A 23,081-nucleotide genomic window follows, 5' to 3' on the forward strand; every position below is an offset into this window, starting at 1 on the left:
TGTACTCCCCAAATTCCAGTTCTGCATTCCTTATATCTGTGTGACACCACGTTTCTGCTATCCCAACAATATCCACCTTTGATGTCTTGACCAACACTTCAAATTCATCAAATTTATTTACTATACTTCTTGCATTGGAATACATGCAAGCATACATGCTCCTATTCCTAGTTACCCTAACACATCCCATATACCCACCTATTTCAGGATGACTGCCATTCGTCCCTGAAACCCCCAACACCCCTCGCTCCAGGTTGCTACTTATTCTAATAGAAGTTGTGCAAGAATCACCTTCACCTCTGCCTACGGCTATTGTTAAACTATTAGTCCTTATATCCCCCAAGCTATCAGTTTTCCGACCCACCTAACACTGCCTCGATAGCATCAGCAAATATTCTTGCACCCTTTCTGTTTAAGTGTATCCCATCCCTGTAGAAGCAGTCTCTCCTGTTGACAAGTACAGACCAGGCTGAAAAAAATTCTATCCCTTGAGCCTTGCACAATCTTTCCAGGGCCGAATTGATCGACAAGGCTCTCATCATATACTCCCTCCTATCGTGTCTGGGCAGAATTGCAGACACTTTCAAATTCAGCCCTAATTCTCAGCTTTTGTTCAACAGTGACCTGTACTTGTTAAGTAATTCTGTCAGTCTCCTACTCTTAATATCATTAGTGCCAATGTGTACAACTATATCACCCTTTGTGCCCTTAAAAGATGATATCCACTCTATGTCATCAACCTTTGCCCCTGGCAGACATATCCTGGTCCTGTTCCACCTATCCTTTTTACAAAGCATGTTTCCCGTTTCCCTGACAATAGAGTCACCAACAACTACTAATTCCTTTGGGACCAGCGCATTCTGCCTTGGGAGCTGCCACTGTATTGCGTGATGCCCAAGTGCAAGCTCTGGCATTGATGTGGGCAGCTGAGAGCTTGATGGGCCCCTCAATTTAGATCTTTCGAGGGCATCCACCCTGTCCTTCAAACTCTCATATAGGCCCATAACAACGCTGAGTTGTCGCCTGATTTCCTTACACTTCTTGCATCGCGCACACACAAAGACATCCCCCGTGGCAATATCATGTTCTGTTCCAGTTAGTTCGGCAAACATTTCACAGGTTGCACATTTTTTTATGCTCTGATGCGTTGGAGAATCGCCCCCCCCTCAGTTCTCCCCCGAGTTACAGCACTCCTGCCACTTCGTGCCCGTTGCTTTGCTGCTCTAGTTTGGGGCATGCTATTTTAAATTAATAAGATCAATAAATTAAATTAATTAAATGTCAATACTACGCTATCTAATAGAAACAGTGAAGCGTATTACTCTATATAATTATGCGTTAGAACTATCTAGCTATCTCAATGAAAAAATTTGAAATCTCTACCACTATATACAAAAACAATGGCTGCAAGATTCGAACGAAATAACTGTTTTATGTAAATTAAGTAGTAATCCACAAAAACTCTTTATTTAAATTAAAATAAAAATAACCAGCGTAACTATAAGACTAAGTGTTAAGTACAATATAAAATAACAATTATGTAAATAAAAAGGCAAACACATCGCTTTTTCGGAGCCTGTAACTCACAGCTGTAATTTTTAAAGAGAGTCAGCGCCCTCTCCAAAGCATCAGCTTCTTCCCGTGCTAATCGGGAAAAATAAGAATCCGCGATGTTTTAAATCCATCAACTGAAAACATCTCCCTGTAGAATATGTGAGTAGCTCAAAAGCATGGATGACTGCAAATCTGTTTTTGATCTGGTTCCACAAAACATTTGTACCATCAGTGCAACGCATTTGAGAAAAATATGCAGACAAAACGCATTACTGTTTTTAGATAACTGTCCAGCACACCCACCTTCTGAGACAGTCTCATATCCAAAGATGGAAAGATTCTGGCCATGTATTTACCAAAAAATACCACAGCATTACGTCTCAGACAGGGTTACGGCAACAAAATATGTCAGGACTGTTAAATACTCCCCACTATTTTATGCAACTGAAATCTGGACATCAGCAGCACCCACAATCAGAAAACCTATCTGGGCAGCAGAATATTGGCTGCTCAGATGGTGACCTACAAGCACAGGTTACCACCCCATGTTCATACAACTGAAATGGCCCAGGCCCTGGGAATCCCCAGGCTGCCCTCTCTCATTGACGAAAAAAGATTGATGATCACATTGATAAGATTGATGTTGACTGGTCTGATCACATCTTCTTCATTCTGGGATCTCTGTGGCTGGAGGATTCCACCTGCCCTGCTCAGAGCCACCCCAACTATTTGCACTCTTCATGCACACCTCCACCTATCAGATTCGTTTCCTACCATACCAGATGCTTGGACAAATCCAGGACACTGACACCGACCTTAAGAAATTTGCCGTCAACCAATGATATAGACGTGGGATGCTCGGCCCAACACACTCCATAGACTACGATCTGTCAGCTGCATCTGTGTCAATCCCCTTAACTAATACAGGGAATGGCAACCACAGGGGACATAGCACCACCATCTCTTGACAAAACATTGCAACTCATCAATGGAAGTGAAACTGCCCCGGTTTGAGACCCCTGTGAATTGATTAGTGAGCATAACAGGAAATGAGCCTGACAGCAATCTTGCTGCTCTCTCCCATGAACTGTGAGGATAATAGTCACTACTGTAAATTGTATATGTATTGTTCATTTTGTTTTATCCCTATATAATTTAATCTCATCTTGTTTTTGTTTCTTTAATGTCTTATAGTATTTAATGTTTTTTTAACACCTCTTATTTGTAAACCCTTGGCCTTTTGGCCCTGAAGGGAATGTTGCAATGACATTTCTCTCTCTCATCAGTCCCGCCCCTTGATCAAGGAATCATTTTATAATTTTAAAGTAAATTACAGACATAAGCTACATTTATTTTTGCTGTCCTCCAATCATGATGTTCCTGAATTTCTAAAGGTGTTAAATCTAAAGGAAGTAGCATACAAAATTGGTCTTGCTTAGGACAGTATTTCAGAAGGTACAATTCAGAATTGTTGGAGAAAATGTGGTTTTCTTATAACAGCTGATCGAGAGAATCAAACTGTAACCAATAACGAGAAAAACAGTGGACAAATTGCTATACATTGTGATATACAGGCAGTTAAAGATACCCTCGAGGAACAGGAACTCACAGAGAATATGATCGATCAGTGGGTTGATATTGACAAAGAAGAATTAGTGTGTCACTTATTAACTGATGAAAACATTGTTGAAAGCATCACCAATAAGAAAAGGACGGATGGAAGTGATTGGGAAATGGAAGAACTAGAGGAGCAGCCTGCTGAAGTTCCCACAGATCAGGACGCAGTACAAGGCTTAGAGACTTTGATTGGGTGGTTAGAGGCACAGCAGGAGGTTGAGCAAGTAAAGATTTTGCAATTAGTGTCTTTAAAAAATATGATCTTGCAAAAACGATTCTCCTGTAAAAAGCAACAAAAAATTAGACTTTTTAAAGTGATTAAGTAAATTCCTTGAATTTTTTATAATTATGTATCTATTGCTACATGTTTTTTGTGAAAATAAATAATTTTTGAAAAATTATTTGTGATTGATGATGCTTTCAACAATGTTCATTTGTTCACACATTAGTATTAACCCTTCCCAAGTGGATTTTTTTGGTCTGCAGGTGGGATTTAAAAAAAATTAATGCACGGAATCACAGAATAGAGCATGGTAAATATTGCAAATATGGTTGGATTTCACACATTTATATATTCAAAGTCCGTTCAAGGCGAGAATCAATGAATTGGAGAAAATTTGTAGGCGTCGGTTATGCTGCTGTTGTCTTATAACGAGGGTCACAACCCTCCCCGAAATCCCACGGTATAACCGGGGAGCAGTGTATTTAATATACTCATAGCAGGAGCTTTATGACTTCATGAATAAATTTGTTAAACTGCAGACTTAAGTTTGGTAGCCAACTGACTTTCCATCATTAATTCCTAAGACCAAAGCATGTTTTCTTATAGCAGTCTTGCTCCAAATAGAATTCATAGATATCAGTTTGCCCAGTTGGTATCAGAAATGTCAGTTTACAATATTATTGAATTTAACACTTAAATATAATTGTTACTTTGAACTGTATTATCGGATAATTGCAAATCTGTATTACTCCTGTCCCCCTTCCCCCAAAACTAGCAGTTTTGCTGATCCCTTAAGGTATCTTTAATGATATTTGCAAAAATCCTTGTTCCAACTTTGTTCAAATGTAACCCATCTTTACAAAATAGATTCCTTTTATCTGCACTGTAGACCATAATAATTTTTAAAAAATAATAAAAATCTTCCCCAGAAACTCTCCCGGCGTCCCTCATGTTTTGTATTAATCAGCAATCCTTTTTCAACATGGAGTTCCTCCTATCATGCCTGGGTAAAATTGCAGACCCACCTATTTTAACCTAACTGACATCAGTTTTTTCATCATGGTCCTATTTATCCAACAGAACATAAGTTTATGAGGTGGGGAGGACTAATATCAGTAGTTCTCCCCTATTTGAATAATAATGCTCTCTTTATCCCCCAAAATCTGACATCTGTTAGTGATGTCATTTATTCCCAGCAGACACACTTTGGTTCTAGTCCACCTATCCTTATTACAAATAATTTTATCTATTTACCTGATAAAACTAAATTCTCTTAAACCAGAATGCACTTAACTGTTCATTGTAGAGTCTGAATCAGAGGGTGTATCATCTGGCAGTTTAATAGATAATATCAGTTTTATTATTCTCTAGAGCAAGCACCTGTTTCCCTAGTGATTCAATGTGTCGTATTTCTTAAGAGGTCTTCTCCATCAGATTGTCTGAGGAAGAAGATCATGGGTCTGGCTGGGCTCAGGTTTCGATTGAAGAACTAAAGTACTCTGCCAGGGTACTTATACAGTAGTAGTTAAGGTGGCATCTAAGGTAATATTTGATGGGTTGAAGGTTAGCAACTTTCTGTCATCTGCATACACTATGATGCCATTTCATTTGAAGGATAAATGACATGAGAATGATTATAAATAAGAGATCTGACGGGACTCACTTCCTGTTCTTGGGGATGCCATCATAGATTTGGCACAAAATACCAGGAACTTTTGTACATACAGTGGATGAATACTTCTGTTGTGTAGAAGGGTTTAGGCAAAACCGGAAAAGACTGCCATCAATTTTGAAGAAGTAATTTGAGATGAACAGGGATCCTCAGGATGTTAAATGCAGTGTTTTTGTCGACATATATTGTTGCAAGTTTGGCATTGGCTTGAAAGTATAGAGAATGGATGTTTGAAGATCAAGTAAGTTTGAAGTGGTTACGTGGAATGGGGTTGCATTGAAATTAGCTTCAGTAACTGGTATAGCTATGTATGGGAGAAGTATTTTTCCCAAGGTTTTCAGTGGCAGTCTGTTAATGCTTGAGGTGAAAATGCATTTTAGAGAGTAGTAGTAATAATAGAGGCATGTGATGCAAGAAAGCAAACACATGACCTTACATAGCATCAGCAAAAAAAAAAAAAAAAAAAAAAAAAAAGCAATTTTACACAACCATTCCCTCTAAAAGTTTGTCTAGTTCTGCCTTGAATTTATTTAAGTTGCTGACCTCCACTACAATAGATGGAAATTTGTTCTAACTATCAACCATCTGCTGGCTAAAGGTGTATTTCCGCACATCTATTCTACAAATGTCTTTCCTCAATTTGAATTTATGCTCCCTCAGGTTTGTAATCTGAGCAAGCAGAAGAATCCCATCAGAATTCAGCATGCTCAACCCATTCAAAGCCTTATACACCTCACTCAGATCACCTCACAGGTGCCTAGTCTCCAGACACTGTACTTTGCAGAACTTAAGCCTTTCTTGGTAAGAGGACCCTTTTGTTCCCCTCACCAATCTTGTTGCCCTTCTCTGTACATGCTCAAGCAACTCTGCATCCTTCCTAAAATGATATGGTACCTAATTTGTGCAGTAATCTTCCATGTGCAACAGTGTCAAAATTTGTACCATACTTTAGCTAATCCATTAGTCAGGGGGACATTTGCTGAGTATACATTCTGACCATACATTCTGGCACCAGGCCAAAATGTATGGTCTCTCAAGTAGTTTATAATAAAGTGTGCCATTTGTTTAAAAAAATAGAAATATGGTAGCAGATTTCTCTTGCATTTTTTTATCTTATTTAAGGAGGTAAAAAATCATTCTACTAGATATTTAATCCTCAGTTATTATTCTCCAGCAGCAAAAGTTACTGAAAACTTCTTTTCCTTATATACATATATATAAATAAATATATATATATAAGTAATATAAAATATAAAAATATATGTTCTTATTGAAGATTATGATATCTGGTCAAGTTTACAGTATTAGGTATTTGTCAGTTGTGCAACATTAATGCTATTGTACATAGGGCAATTAGACATTATACATGCATGAAATTATATTGGTTGATTTTATTTAATTAAATGGTATTTATCTGTAGGGAATTAGGTGTATATGGACCAGGCTACCAAGTTAGCAAATGTAAACTAGCTTTAGCCTGGGAGGCCTATAAACATTATATTAATGAAATGGTATTAAAAATAATATGATGCTAAATAATGAAAATAACAATAAAAATGATAATAAATAATGTAAATTGCAAATAACATTCCCTCACTTGGCCATCTGTCTGCTACTTCAATGGGGGCTTTGAGCAGAACGATAGCTAGACTAAAGGAATGTCTCATACCTACCCGTTTCTGTTGTCCCCTGATAGTATTAAACTTAAAATTAATAGAAATTCAATGAGAATGGATAATGTTTAGTTTAATTTTCGTAAAATTTTAATTTTAATTAAAAAAAATTAATTTTACGAAAATTAAACTAATTAATAATAATTTCCCCATCGCTTACCTGAAATACCACTTCAGGAAAGCGATAAGCATAATTAATTTCAAAAATTTGTTTTCTGAGCCCCGTTGGTTCAATATAATTGTCATATTTAGTGCCATGTATATATGTACATAGGATACACTTTGCTTTCTTGGTGTCTTACGGCGTAGAAAACTTGTACCCACCAGCTTGCAAATTACAGTGTATCATTTTTTTTTTTATATATATATAATTAAATTCATTTAAGTTTACTTAAGTTCATGCTGAGGTAACATGCAAATTCAGCTCAGGGTCCTACTATAGGAACGGGTTTGCGATCCCGGGCATACCCGAGCCACAGCTTCTTGTATTGTCTTTAAGCTGTCCTACACTTTTTATTTTTATTTCTCCGAAATTATTAGGGCAATCCTAGGACGTAGGAGAAACTATTTCTTATCTATACCACTATTTTTCGCCTTTATGGAGTTCAGGTTCTATTATTCCTACTCATCTAGTTTTTCTTCTTACTATCTGCATGTTTATCTTTGTGTTAACTTAAATTTGATTGGTTAATTAATTAATTAATTAATTATTTATTTTTATTTATTTTTACCGTATCCATCACATAGGGGGCACCACATTATCTTGACGACTATTATCGTTACTATATTATGTCCTGGATACAGTAGATATGTAGTATGTATTATATATTTAATCTTATTGTAATCATTAAATTACGTTCTCTGTCGGGTCAACGATGATTAATATATGCTTACATTTATAATTTATTTATAATTTACTTATATTTCTTACTTTTGATTCTAAAATTTCCTAACCATTTTTAATCACTATATTTGGTTTATATTTAAATTACTTAGCATATATTGATCATTACAGAAACAGAGAACTTTTTGTTTTTTGCCTTCAGTCTGGGTGGTTGGCCCCAGTTGAAGTCATCTCGATTGTGGGTAAAAAGCGATAATAATTTTTTTTTTTTTTTTTTTTTTTAATCCTTAGTGTTTTCCTAAACCCCTGAATGGTATTATTTGATTGATTTACCTTTTCTATTATTTTCTATTATTATCCTCAATATTTTATACACATTATGGTTGTAATGCACGATTGCTCTTCAACTGCATTGACCCATAAATATTAGTTACAGTCATTATAATTATTAACTTTTTTTATTACTAATATATACATATATATATATATATATATATATATATATATAAATATATATATATATAGTTGGAGGAAGTAAAAACTCATCAGCAGCATGGCTCATTACTCCAAACCCAGGTTCCCTATATGGAGTCATCAATATTAATGAACAACATTCAAAGAATTGTTCAAGTAAGTATTCCTATTATTTGTAATATTATCTTTTGTTTTAGTGCTTTGCATACTAAATTATATACAATAATGAATTGCGTACTACAGTTTATTATTAATCAATAATTAATAAATTGTTCTTTCTGTAATATTCTGTATATCAATAAAATCATTTTTTTTCTAAATTATTTTCTATAATTAATTTTCTGTAATTATTTTCAATGGGATATGTTACTCATGGGCTCATTTGGAACAGTTCAGGGCAGTAAAAGCTGACTGATATGATATGGAAATAAGCAAGGCTAGCATAACTAAAAACAAAACTTTTAAATTTAGAAACATTTATGAAAAAAATGCAATATTTGCTTGTAATCAGAGTTAATGAAATTATTATAGTCGAAGCTCATTAATACAGTCAAAATTTCAAAATGTCAAAATTTTACTAGGTTTTTTTTTTTTTTTTGGTACATACTAAACAATAATAATAAATAATAATATCAAAAATAAATGAAAAAATAAATTTAAATTAATAAAATAATAAAAAAACAACAAAAGCCTTGTCTAACATTATAGTAATAAAAATAACACAGTTTTTTAAAGATTTTATTTTATTCAAGATAAACTAAGAGAAAAAGCAATTAACAGAAATGAAAATATTGTACAACATGTATTTTAATATATACAATATTTTAGTATCACAGTAAAAAGAATTACAAATTTAATATAAAAGAAGACTGACGAATTTGAAGTGCTGCTTGTCAAGACATCAAAGGCAGATATTGTTGGGAAATCAGAAACATGGTGTCACACAGATATAAGCAGTGCAGAATTGGAATTTGGGGAGTACAATGTGTACAAAAAGGATAGACAGGGTAGGAAGGGAGGAGGGGTTATGCTATTAGTTAAGAAACACAAAATCCAAGAAAGTGAAGCCAGTCGACATCACTGGACAGTGCAGTGTTGTGATTAGTTTGGTGTGACATAAGCATTGGGAGATCAAAATTGAGAGTAAGAGTGTGTTATAGGCCTAATGACTCTAATGAGTATAATAAGGAACTGTATAGGGAAATAAAGTGGGTCAGTACATTACAGAGTCTTATAATGGAGGATTTTAATTTCCCAGATATTAACTGGAATTGGTGGATTGGTCACTCACGCACTAGCAAGGCTTTTGTGGATTATGCTGTTAGTTAACAAACACTTAATATCAAAGAAAGTGCATCCACATTGCATTCCACTTTCCATTTTGAGAAACCTTGCCCTGCTCAATCAGCTTCAACTTCTCAAATATCCACTACCAGTTCCTTAAATGCCAATCTCCAGGTAATTCTCCAGTGGGGCAAAGACAACTTAGTTGATTTCAATCCATCTGAAACTCAGTCTTGTCATATATCTTGCAAAAAAGATTCTTCTGCTCCTATGCTTATCTTTGGTGACACTCCGATTTCTAGGTAAAATGATATCTCTTTTGGGGATTACCCTGACTTCTAATCTCTCTTGGCACAAGCGCATTACAAATACTGCTTCCTCTGCATCTAAAAAACTTGGTTTCTCTTTTGCTCTCAGTGTTACTTTTCTTCCAAACAGCTGTTCACTCTGTACAAATTGCAAATCCACCCTAACGGAGTCTCTTCACTCACTGTCTCATAGACGTACTGTTTCTGCTGCATGCCTTTTCTACAGATACTTCCGTGGGCACTGTTCTTCTGAATTGGCTTCTATAATTTCCGCTCTCTCTTTCAAAACAGTCCAAACACGTGCCACCGCCAGCCAACATCCATTTACTGTCCAACTTCAAACTCACAGAACCAACTTTTCATCTTCCTCATTTATTCATTCAACTGCCGTTTTCTGGAACAACCTTCCTTCATACGTATTTCCTGAAAATTACAGTCTACAGAAGTTCAAGTCTAATGTCAACAAATATCTTCTTTCGTCTTCTCAACCTCCAAGCCAAGCATGGTACTAAGTACTATAGGTTATAATACCTCTCATGTTTGGAATTTTCATAAAAAAAAAAAAAAGAAAGTTGACGTTGGTGGACAGTGCAATGTTGAGCCAGTTTCCCTTTCCCAGTGATTATGTCACTGGGAAAGGGAAAATGAGATTAGGAGGCCTAATGACTGATGAGTACATCAAACAGTTGTGTAGAGAAATAGTGGGCCAGTAAATCAGAATATCTTGAGTAGGGGATTTTAACTTTCCTAATATTGACTGGAGTTCTGAGTTGTTCACTTGCACACTAGCAAGACTTTTGTGGATTTATTGGAGGATTATTTTCTACCACAACATGTTTGGGTGGCAACCAGAGGGAGTAATACTCTTGATCTGATTATTTGATTATTCATGCATTAAGAATTTGCAGATAAAGAAACTATTTGATGACAGTGGTCACAGTGTACTGATGTGGGATTTACTTAAAGATGTAACTACCATCCCCTGATGGTAGTTACAACTTTAAATGGGAAGCATTCAAGGAAGTAAAACTTGAAAGATACTAGGCTTTTTGTTTAAACTAAGAAATACTGTTTTAGGTTTAGGCCGAAGTGGATGTCAGATGGACTAATGAAACTCGTGACAAAGAAGAACAGTTCATGGGATGCATATAAATTATCAGGCGACAGATGCCTATGGTAGATATAAGCTAGTCTGTAATCAAGTCACAAAGGAGGTTAGGCAAGCAAAGGCTGATTACAAGAAATCCTTGGCAAAGGATGCAAAGAAAAACAAGAAAGACTTCTTTACTTATGTAAACTCTAGAAGAAGGGGATGAATCAGATTGGTCCACTTGATATTGTTAGTTTGACTGTTGATGATCCTGCTGAGATAGCTGACAAACAATGAGTATTTTGAATATACATTCACATATGATGAATTCTGTAAGGATTGGAGGTCAGAAGTTTACTAAACTCTAACAGGCAGCTAAATGATTTTGTAATAATGGAGAGCAAAGTGGAGGAGAAATTATTGAAGTTGAACATAAAAAAGGCACCTGTGGTGGATGGAATCTATCTGGTTATATTGAAGGAGGCAGCGAAGGAAGTAAGCAAGCCATTAGCCATAATTATGGAAGCATCCTTAGATTCAGGGGAGATCCCCATGGACTGGAGATGTATGCAAATGTATACCCAAATCACGAAGGGGGGTTCAAAAGATTACACAAATAATTATAGACCTGTTAGTTTAACTTTTCTTCCGAGGAAAATAAAGAATCTCTCGTTAAAGAAGCATTGCAGGATCATCAAGAGAAGACTGAAGTAATAGTTCAGAGACAGTATGGGTTTGTTAAGGGGGATCTTGTCTGACCAATTTGACTGAATATTGGTCACAAAGGAACTGGATGCAAAAAATAGTTTTGATATCAGATACTTGGATTTCAGGAAAGTTTTGATACTGTTGCACATGGAAGACTGCTGTACAAATTGGAGCAGGGCATTAAAAGCAAGTTGCTGTAGTGGATAAAGGGATGGTTTAGTGGGAGATCACAGAGAGAGTGGTAATAAATGGACACTGCTCTTTGTGGACTAGTGTTAATAGTGGAGGCCCCGAGTGTTCAATGCTGTGACAGAGTTGTTAATTACAGTAAAACAGTATGCTATTGCAACAGGATCTAGAAAGGTTAGGCAGATGGTCTGAGAAGTGGCAACTGAAGTTTAATATTAACAAATGCAAAGTATATGGGTAGCAGTAACTCAAGAGAAATGTACCAACTGTGTGGTACTACACTCAGGGAGGTGGAGAATGAAAAAGACCGGGGGATAATTGTGCAGTCAGATATGAAGTTCTCTGAGCAGTGCAGACAGGCTTCCAGAGCAGGTCATGGAGACTTGTCAATGATATATAAGAATTTTGCTAGCAGAGACAGGGAGGTGATTATCCCCTTGTATAAGGAAATGGTCAGGCCACAACTTGAGTACTGCATACAGGTATGGAGATCTCATTTTTGAAAGTATGTAGAGTTGCTAGAATGAGTCCAAAGAATGGGAACAAGGTTGGTGAGAGGAACAAAGTGGTGCTCTTACCAAGAAAGGCTTAAGTTCTGCAAGTTGCAGCATCTGGAGCCTAGGCACCCACAAGGTGATCTGATTGAGGTGTATAAGGCCTTGAATGGTTTGAACATGCTCAATGCTGATGGGATTTTTCCACTTGCTCAGATTGCGAACCTTGAAGGGCATAGATTCAAATTGAGGAAAGACAGTTGCAGAATAGATGTGTGGAAGTTTGCCTTTAGCCAGTGGGTAGTTGATTGCTGGAACAGACTTTCATCTGTTGTTGTGGAAGTTGATAGCTTAAATAAATTTAAGGCTAAACTAGACACATTTGGAGTGACCAGATGGGTGAAATGGGAAGGGTGTTTTTTTTTTTTTTTTTTTTTGGCTGATGCTGTATAAGCTTCCTTTCTTGCATCATATGTCTCAATTAATGCTAAGACATACAAAAGGTAACTTTTTAATTAATCTAATTTAAAGAAAGAATCCAATGTTGTTTGCACAGTTTTTATCCTATATGCATTTTTAGTACAGCACAGACATTATCAAATGTAACAGTTGATTCTTTATCAACGTTACTGCACGGCAACACATTCTCTATTATGCTCAATGCATTTGGGGCATCTTTTCCAGGTGTGTGTGCTTCTGTCACTTTCACTGTCGCTGGTAACAAAACCATCATTGTTTTGCTTGTTACTCAGCTTTTCTTCTGGTGCTGGCATTGATCTGGTAGCAACTTCATCATTCACCTTCACAAACTTCAAATTCACCAACCAAACCCATATGCTCCTTCAAATCTCCATTCCTCAATGTTGCTATCACATTCGTCTTCTGGGCCATGTTTTTTGATGATATTCTCTCCACCCTTTCTGAAGCAGTTGATTATTACACTTGATGCAATACTGTCCCAAGCAATAAATAGCTTATGGATAGCATCCAAGGTATTCCAATTTGGCTTTAAATTGTTCTCTCCTTCTATGTTGTGGATCGAGTACCTTATCAGGCAGGCTGTATGTGCTCTCTTGATGTTATAATTCCTTATTCCAGTGGCTGCATAAAACTGGTAGTATTGGGAGGTAAAAACAACAGCCATATATTTGTCAACTTAAGTGTCTCGGCAGAATGTGCTGTACAACGATCTAGAATCAACAAAATGTTCCTTTTTTCTGAAGCCATTCTTTCCACTTTTGATAACCAAGACTGAAAAATTTTTACTGTAAACCAAGCACTTCTATTGGCCTCATAATCATGGGGAAGTTGGTTAACTATTTTAAAACATTTTGGCTTGGAAAACTTACCAATCACACACAAGTGAGCATATTAACAGAACAGTGAGTCTTTGTTTACTTAATTTTCCACCATGACAAGTAATTTCCTCAAACAGCAAATGTTTTGTTTGGCAGCAGGGTATAAAATAAACCTGTCTCATCAAGGTTAAAAATAACCTTTGCCTCATATTTTTCAAGAATGCACCATACAGAATGCAACCTGTCTGTAGCCTTTTCCTTGTCGACTTATCCAGACTTACTGCAAACATTTCACGAAACCAAGTTATTCATGTCTTTAAATCTTTGGAACCAGCCACTGCTGCATTGAAGCCACTAATTCCATGTTGCTTAACTAGATAATTTGCCTTTTCTTGCAAAATCGGACCTCACATTAGCAAATTACATGCACACATTTGTTGGTACCACTTGAAAAGTTTTGTTTCAAGCTTCTCATGTTTTGAACCAGGAATTTGTTTCCTATTGTTTTTTTTTATCACTGCTCCAGTATCGCATGTTTCAAGTTTTTTTTTTCAGTTTTTCAGTATTGTGGATAAAGTAGGTCAAGGGCTGTTGTATTCCTTTGCAATGTCCATTTTGCTTTGTTCCATCCTATCAGCCTCTTGTATAATTTTCAGTTTAATTTCCAGGCTTCATTCGATCAGTTTACGTTTTGTCACCATAACACTACTAGATGAGATTTATTATAAACAAACTTTAAATTAATTTAAAGACACAAGTTCCAAAAAAGATATCAGCTCAGATAAGATGGCACAAAAAATTTATTATACTGTAAAAGACTCTTTGAAGCGGTGTAAAAATTGCAACTGACCTTTTCCCGTGGAGAGTGAGGGAGTGTGCGTAAACAACTTAGAATAACTATTTTAATTTTTTTGTTAATTTAACAACTCATCCTTCACAATGACAGCTCATCCTGCACTTACATTGTAGCTACCATAAACTGGTTTTGTTTACACAAAAGTAAATACTATTGTGCGATTTACTTACATATGTTCTCATTTTGTAAATGTTCATTATCCAGCTCATAAAGTATGAGCTTGGCATGTCTGTGGTGATCTTCAGGTAATTGGATTACTCACAGTTCTACAGGTAAGTTTCACAAAATACTGTTGTTTTCTATGTTTTTTGGACATTTGTGCAACAGGAAAACATATTGTGCAGCAGTAGGAAAAGAGGAATTTTTACCAGGAAAAAGTAATAAAATATGTTCCAAAAAACTGAAATATATTACATTTCATATCATATCATATATTTCAAATCATTTAATTTACTAAAATATCATTATATTTTTCAATAAAGATATGATAGAGACTTAATTTTTGTATTTTTGGAATCAACAGTTCAGTTTCCTTTAGAATCTGGAGTTTTTTGTCTGGAGGTAGTATGAAAAACAATTGGTTTTGTTAAACACTTAACAGTCTGGGGATAATGATAATTAGCCATTGTGAGGAGTGTCTGCTTATGTAGAATGCCTGTTATTGGAGGTTCCACTGTATCTGCCTGAACTCATAATCAAACAATAAGTCATAAGTTATGAAAATTCAGTTATGTTAAAATAATTCATGATTTATAACAACAAAAAGAGCAAAAAAGGCAATAACTGTTATATGCAAACTGATAAAATTTTGTTTCTGTGCAGAATAACTGTTATATGCAAACTGATAAAATTTTGTTTCTGTGCAGCTACCTATCGCCCATTCGTTTCCCCCCAATTGACACATGGCTGCAAACATAATATCCAGTACTTCAGCTACAATATATGGTTTCTGGATAGCCTCTTGACAAAGCTCAATAAATCACTTTCAAGAACAACATGAAATTTGATGAAAATCCATTTACTGAGAGTTGAGTTATTACTTGCAGCTGGGTGGACAAAGAAGTACTAATTGAAGATTTCTATGGACTAAAAGGCTCAAATATATAATTTCGTGAAAATCTGTCCACTGAGTTTGGGTTGTTACATGTATGCCAACAGACAGATGGATGCGGTGAAGAAAATAGGTGCATTATGCATATTGCTAATGCATCTAATAATATTAAATGCAGTTAATGGTAATGATAAAGCATGCTATAGGAGCATGCTATAAATACCCTAAACTTATTGAAAACTGTTTAAAAAAACTTGCAAAATCTACCTACTTCATAAATTGAAAGTAATTCATATACAAGAAAATCCTCTGTTATAAGTATTTATCAGTATTTTGTCCTTGAGGTCCTTGATGATCCTTGAGGTTGTCACAGACATTCTCTCAGATATGCCAGACAAGCGGTAATTGCTACCCGGGAATGCTGATGGAACTGATATTACAGTCAAGTGGACCCAATTTCGGCAAAGTCTGTACGGCCTGTGACAGCCAAATCCTCTGCTTGCACCTTCACAATGGTGGGACTGTTTGGGTATAACCTCCATGCACGTGCACATTGTGGGTGACCACCCAGGTGTGAACCAATGTATGCAGGGGTAGAGGTGTGGCGCCCACACCACATGGAAGAATGCCACCCCTCTGTGTTACCAGGCAATAATAGGTGGTAGATGACTCTCATCATCCAGTGCAATACCACCACTCTGCTTATTGGAGGCTTGAAGTGGTGGAACCCATGTTTAGTCTCCTGAGCTAAGTTCCGGTCAACCCTTCCCCATCTCTTCCATCATGCAGTATGACTGATGACTTTTGAAGTTATGATGAACATTGGTGAAATCCAATCTTCCTTACATTTCGAAGGGTAAGCTCTAAAACGGTATTCGCAGGCCGGTTGCTAGTTAATACACTGGACCGAACCTATTCGTAACTCTCTAGGAGGCTTCTGGATAAGCTAGTGTATAATCTTGCTACCTCTACTTTGCCAAATAGTGACTGCAGGGAGTCTGAGTAGTGTGTATATGGGGGACGTTGTCGAGGCCACGTTATGTCAAGGATCTGGGTATATTTTTACCATGTGTACGCCTTATCCAAAAATTTCATTACTTCGTATAGCATGTCTCCTCCCCGCTTTTTCTTACTATTGAATACACCATGAATTGTCAAACTAATAGAGTAAGCTTATCTGTGAAAATATCTAAACTTCTCAAACACTTCCTAGTTCATTTCACAAATGTACGTGGTCTCAATTCTAATCTCAACAATGTCTGTTTCCACTTGCAGTCTGCCAAACCCCATGTACTTTTTCTGACTGAATATCAGTTATCGGTTGATTCAACCACTCATCACAGTTGCCCAAATTATTTGCTGTATGATTCCTTTTGCCTCAAAGGTAGTACTTGTACATATGTCTGTTCCGATATTCCCTGTCAGAGACTTGGTAATTTGGAATCTCCTCTTTTCGATCTTCTCTGGCTTAAAATCTCTCTATCTCATTGCGTCAAATTCATCTGTTGTCTCTACCGTTCTCCCAATTCCACTAATCACTTGGAGCTCTTTGACTTCCTCTCTTTGCAGCTTGACTTTCTCCAGTCCAACTTTCCTAACAGTGAGGTAATTTTCCTTGGTGATTTTAATGTTCACAACTCCAGGCTGGCTTCCGTTTTCTAGTCACCCCAGCTGGTCAAAATGCTGAGGTGTTTGCCAAAGCTTTTGGCCATACCTTTTGCCCATCTCTGCTCCCACCTCTCTCAAAACCAGTTGGTTCTGTTGTCACTTCAGCCAAGGATAAAGCTGACCTGCTAGTATCCCATTTTTCTTCCAACTCCTATATTAATGATCTTGGTAGAACCTCCCACCGTTCCCAACATGCTCCATTCAATGCCTCCTGTGGTCTTCCATCAAAAGGATGTCAGAAGGATTTTGACAAATCTTGATGCTAAGAAAGCTCCAGGTCCTGATGGTATTTCTCCACTTGTTCTCAAAACCTGTGCTCCTGAACTTACTCCTGTTCTTTGCTGCCTTTTTTTACTTTCTTATTCCAAAGGTGTTTTTTCTTCTGCTTGGAAATTTGCTCATATCCAGCCAGTTCCTAAAAAGGATAACAAATCCCTCCCATCCAATTATTGTCCCATTGCAATTTCTTCTACTCTTTCTCAAGTAATGGAGAAATCAATTAACCACCAACTCTTAAACTACCTAGAAACCTTCCGTTTGATCAGTGATTGCCAGTATGGATTCCATCAGTGGCAATCCACTGGTGATATTCTGGCTTATGTTTTCCATTTATGGAAAAGAGTTCGGGGAAACAAGCAGTTGCTCTTGACATCTCAAAGGCTTTTGATCGTGTTTGGCATAAAGGTCTAAACAAGCTTCCATCTTATGGTTTGCCAACTGTTATTTGTAATTGGTTATCCAGTTTTCTCTCTGATCGCTCACTGAGGGTGGTGGTAGATGGCTCTCTGTCTTCTAACTTTTCCACTAATGCTGGTTTCCCCCACTCTTTTCCTCTTATATATTAATGACCTTCTTCCATTGACTGGAAATCCTATCTGTAGTTTTGCTGATGATAGCACATTGCATTTCAGTTTTTGTTTTGAGAACCTTGCCCTGCTCAATCAGCTTCAACTTCTCGAATATCCACTACCAATTCCTTAAATGCCAATCTCCAGGTAATTCTCCAGTGGGGCAAAGACAACTTAGTTGATTAAAACTCAGTCTTATCTTATATCTCGCGTAAAGGATTCTTCTGATCCTATGCTTTGTTTTGGGGATTACCCTGAGTTCTAATCTCTCTTGGCACAAGTACATTACAAATATTGCTTCCTCTGCATCTAAAAAACTTGGTTTTCTTTTTCACTCTTGGCATTACTTTTCTTTCAAACAGCTGTTCACTCTGTACAAATCGCAAATCCGCTCTACCATGCAATGTTGTTCCCACATCTGGGGCAGTGCCCCCAAAACCTCTCTCAGGCTTCTAGATTCCATTCAGAAGAGGGCAGTTAGGTTAATTAATGATTCCTCTCTAACAGAGTCTCTCCACTCGCTGTCTCATAGACCTATGTTTCTGCTGCATGCCTTTTCTACAGATACTTTCATGGGCACTGTTCTTCTGAATTGGCTTCTATAATTCCCGCTCTCTCTTTCAAAACAGTCCGAACACGTGCTGCCACCAGCCAACATCCATTTACTGTCCAACTTCAAACTCATAGAACCAACTTTTCATCTTCCTAGTTTATTTATTCAACTTTTGTTTTCTGGAACAACCTTCCTTCATACGTATTTCCTGAAATTTACAGTCTACAGAGTTCAAGTCTAATGTCAGTAAATATCTTCTTTCGTTTTCTCAAACTCCAACCCAAGCAAGGTACTAAGTACTATTGGTTCTAATACCTCTCGTGTTTGGGGTTTTCATAAAAAAATTCCAGCTTATAAAATATTGTTGTTGTTCTTTGCTACTCTGGCTGAAAGCAATCTGCAATGGCCCCAGTGCATACATGATATATACACCTGTGTTGTTTATGTATCTTTATGTATCTTAGAAACAGCTTTGTTAAAGAAGAAATTCAGAATATGTAATTTAAAGGCTTTTTTGTGTATTTCCAAAGTTGACTTTTTATATAAAGAAAACATGAGGAAAGAAGAACAATCTACATTTTTTTTAAAATTTAAGTAAAAATTACAGATACAAAGACATATCTTATGGTGGGGAAAATATAAACTACCCATAAAAGTTATATTGTGTGTAAGAAAGTGAAATATTGCGGTTTAATTTTAAAATAAAATATTAGCATTAGGATTAGTAGAGGCATTTGATGCAAGAAAGCAAGCTTATGCAGCATCAGCCAAAAAAAAAAAATAAATAAATAAATAACCACTTCCCCTTCACCCCTCTGTTCATTCGAAATACCTGTCCAACTGAGCCTTAAGCTTATTCAGGCCATCAACTTCCACGACAAGGGATGGAAGTCTGTGCCACCAACCAACCACCCGCTGGCTAAAGGCAAATTTCCTCACATCTATCCTACATCTGTTTTTCCTCAATTTGAATTTATGCCCTCTCAGGTGATTATTCTGAGCAAGAGGAAGAATCCCATCGGCATTGAGCATGCTCAAACCATTCAAGGCTTTATACACCTCTATCAGATCACCTCGCCAGTGCCTAGTCTCCAGACACTGTAATTTGCAAAACTTAAGCCTTACTTCATAAGAGCAACCCTTTGTTCCATTCACTTATCTTGTTGCCCTTCTCTGTACTCATTCCAGCATCTCTACATCCTTCTTGAAATGAGGCCTCTAGACCTGTATACAGTACTCCAGGTGTGGCCTGACCATTGCCTTATATAAGGGAATAATCACCTCCTTATCCCTGCTAGAAAAATTCCTATATATCATCGACAATACACCATGAGCTAGTCATGCAGCCCATCTGCACTGCTCAGAAAACTTCATATCTGCCTGCACAACCACTCCCAGGTCCCTTTCATTCTCTACCACTGTCAGTATAGTACCACAGTTGATACGTTGCTCTGGGGTTGCTGTTTCCCATATGTAGTACTTTACATTTGTCAATGTTAAACTTCATTTGCCACCTCTCAGCCCATCTGCTCAACCTTTCCAGATCCTGTTGCAGTAGCATAGTGTCAGTAGTGTCCTTGACAACCCTGCCAACCTTCGTATCGTCTGCAAACTTGGACATTAAGCTTGATATACCATCATCAATATCATTTATAAATACAGAGAACAATAAAGGACCCAATACTGAACCCTGAGGGACTCCACTAATAACATTAGTCCACAATGAGCAGTGTCCATTGATTACCACTCTGTCTTCTCCCCCTCAACCACCCCTTTATCCATAGCAGCAATTTGCCTCCAATGTCACACTCTCCAATTTGTGCAGCAGTCTTCCATGTGCAACAGTATCAAAAGCCTTTCTAAGATCCAAGTATATAATATCAAAGTTATTCCCTGCATCCAGTTCTTTTGTGACTGCATCATAGTATCCAATCAAATTGGTCAGGCAAGACTTCCCCTTAACAAAACCATGCTGTGTCTGAGATATAACTGAAATCTCGTCTAGATGATCCTGCAGTGCTTCTTTAACCAGTGCCTCCATTAATTTTCCGGGAACAGAAGTTAAACTAACAGGTCTATAATTAGTTGTGTCGCCCTTTGATCCTCCTTTGTGAATTGGGGTCACATTTGCACATCTCCAGTCCATGGGTACTTCCCCTGAGTCCAAGGAAGCTCTCATAATTATGGCTAAGGGTTTGCTTACTTCCTTTGCTGCCTCCTTTAATATAACTGGATAGATCCCATCCACTCCAGGTGCCTGTCTTGTATTTATCTTCAACAATTTCTCCTCCACTTTATCTCAGTTATTACAAGATTATCTAGCTTACTGCCAGTTTTGAATGCACCTCTGGCATTCCACCCGCTGAATAACTCCTCGTGTGAATGTCGATGCAAAATATTCATTTAGTTTGTTAGCTACCTGAGCAGGATCATCAACAATTGACCGATCGATATCAAGTGGACCAATCTGATTCATCCACTTCCATTTAGAGTTTACATAAGTTAAGAACTCTTTGCTGTTTTTCTTTGCATCCTTTGCCAAAGATTTCTCGTAATCTGCCTTTGCCTGCCTAACCTCCTTTGTAACTTGGTTACAGATCAACTTTTATCTATCATAGGCTTCTGTGTTGTGTTAATTTGTATGTATCCCATGCATTTTTCTTCTCTGCCATATGTCTCATTAGTTCATCTGACATCCACTTAGGCCTAAACCTTGAACAATATTTCTTAGTTGGTATGTAAAGCCTAGTAGCTTCCAAGATAAGTTCTTTGAATGCTTCCCATTTTGAATTTGCTGTTGGTAACATCATCAGTTGGTCCCACTGTATAGAATTTAAATACTGTCTCAGTCCATCGTAGTCGCCTTTACGAAAGCAATAACCCTTCCCTTTACCCCTAATGGTAGTTACCTCTTTGAGTAAATCCCACTTCAGCACATTGTGATCACTGCCACCTAGTGTTTCATTTACCTGCAGATTCTTAATGCAAGAAGAATCACTACTGATAATCAAGTCAAGAGTATTACTCCCTCTAGTTGTCTCCCGAACATGCTGATGTAGAAAACAATCATCCAATAAATCCACAAAAGCCTTGCTAGTGTGTGAGTGACCAACCCACAAATTCCAGTCAATATCTGGGAAATTAAAATCCCCCATTATAAGACTCTCTGATTTACTGGCCCACTCTATTTCCCTGTACAGTTTTTTATTATACTCATCAGAGTCATTAGGCCTATAGCACACTCCTACTCTCAATTTTGATCTCCCAATGCTTATGTCACACCAAACTGACTCGACACTGCACTGTCCAGCAATGTTGACTGGCTTTACTTCCCTGGGTTTTTTGTATTTCTTAACTAATAGCATAACCTCTCCTCCCTTCCTTTCCTATCTATCCTTTCTGTAGACACTGTACTCCCCAAATTCCAGTTCTGCATTCCTCTTATTTGTGTGACACCACATCTATGAAATCACCACAATATCTGCCTTTGATGTTTTGAGCAATACCACAAATTCATCAAATTTATTTACTAAACTCCTAGCATTGGTGTACACGCAAGTATACATGCACCTGTTCTTTTTCTTAGCTACCCTAACACAACCCATGTGTTTACTTGTCCCCCAATGATTCCCAGCAGTCTCTGAAATATCCTGCATCTTATTTTCCAGGCTACGTCTCATTCCAATAGAAGCTGTTGTTGTTGTTTGGGGGCTTTACGGCGCAAGGACAGCAAAGGCCATAATGCGCCTATCCAATAGAAGCATTGCAAGAATCACTTTCATCTCTGCCAGTGGCTACTGTTAATCTATTAGTCCTTGTATCCCCCCAATCTAGCAGTTTTCCGACCCACCTAACACTGCCTCGATAGCATCAGCAAACATTCTTGCACCCTTTCTATTTAAGTGTATCCCATCCCTTGATTGATCGACAGGGCTCTCATCATATACTCCCTCCTATCATGTCTGGGCAGAATTGCAGACACTTTCAAATTCAACCCTAATTCACGGCTTTTTTTCAACAGTGACCTGTACTTGTTAATGAACATGTTGTTGAATATGTTCACATATTTGCTGATTTCCTGTAAAGTAAAGAAACTGTTCAGTATTTTGCCTCAATTTGCCATTTGGAAACGTTGGCCATTGGCTTGATGTAGGAAGTTGTTTTTTGTCATTAGTTAAATTGGAGTTGTTTGCATTTAATTTATTCATATTTAGATGGAAATATATTACCGCTGTTCATCATAGATTACTGCTGGTTTCTTAAGAAGGAAAGCAAAATGAACTATAAAAAAAACTGAGTGGAAAATATTCCTAAGGAAATAGAATGTAGAATGTATGGAGTGCATTATATATTTGATTAAAGTGTTTTAAAAGACTCATTTTTAAGATAGTTATGTATTATTGTATGATATTTGAAATTATTCGTTTTTTAGGTTATTAAAATTTCATTATCTTTCATTGTAGATGTAATGGAGACATAATTTTGGTACAGCTGAGACCTGTTATGACGCAATGCTCAGAGTCCAAAGAATCACATTGTGATATAAGCGGGATTGTGTTAGAAAATTTTAATCATTTTTTTCAACATTCAAACTTCATACATACTATGTATGTATGAAGTATAACTCTACTGACTTGGAAAAGGCCTGACATAGCCCAGTGGTCAGGAGCGAGAGTG

General features: G+C 37.0%; 1 protein-coding gene across 6 annotated transcripts in view; it reads left to right on the plus strand.

The window, feature by feature from the left end:
- The window catches only part of LOC150087330 (FK506-binding protein 15-like), a 373,115-nt gene that overhangs the window by 174,915 nt on the left and 175,119 nt on the right, over positions 1 to 23,081 (plus strand). For all 6 annotated transcript variants that reach the window (XM_090371133.1, XM_090371131.1, XM_090371135.1 and 3 more), the window contains one exon: positions 8,109 to 8,213. In XM_090371133.1, coding sequence (XP_090227259.1) covers positions 8,109 to 8,213 — 105 coding nt within the window. The remainder of the gene's footprint in view (positions 1 to 8,108; positions 8,214 to 23,081) is intronic.

Source organism: Mastigoproctus giganteus, chromosome 4 (genome assembly GCF_048544385.1).
Source record: "Mastigoproctus giganteus isolate SK-2022 chromosome 4, ASM4854438v1, whole genome shotgun sequence".
Classification (NCBI taxonomy): Eukaryota; Metazoa; Arthropoda; class Arachnida; order Uropygi; family Thelyphonidae; genus Mastigoproctus; species Mastigoproctus giganteus.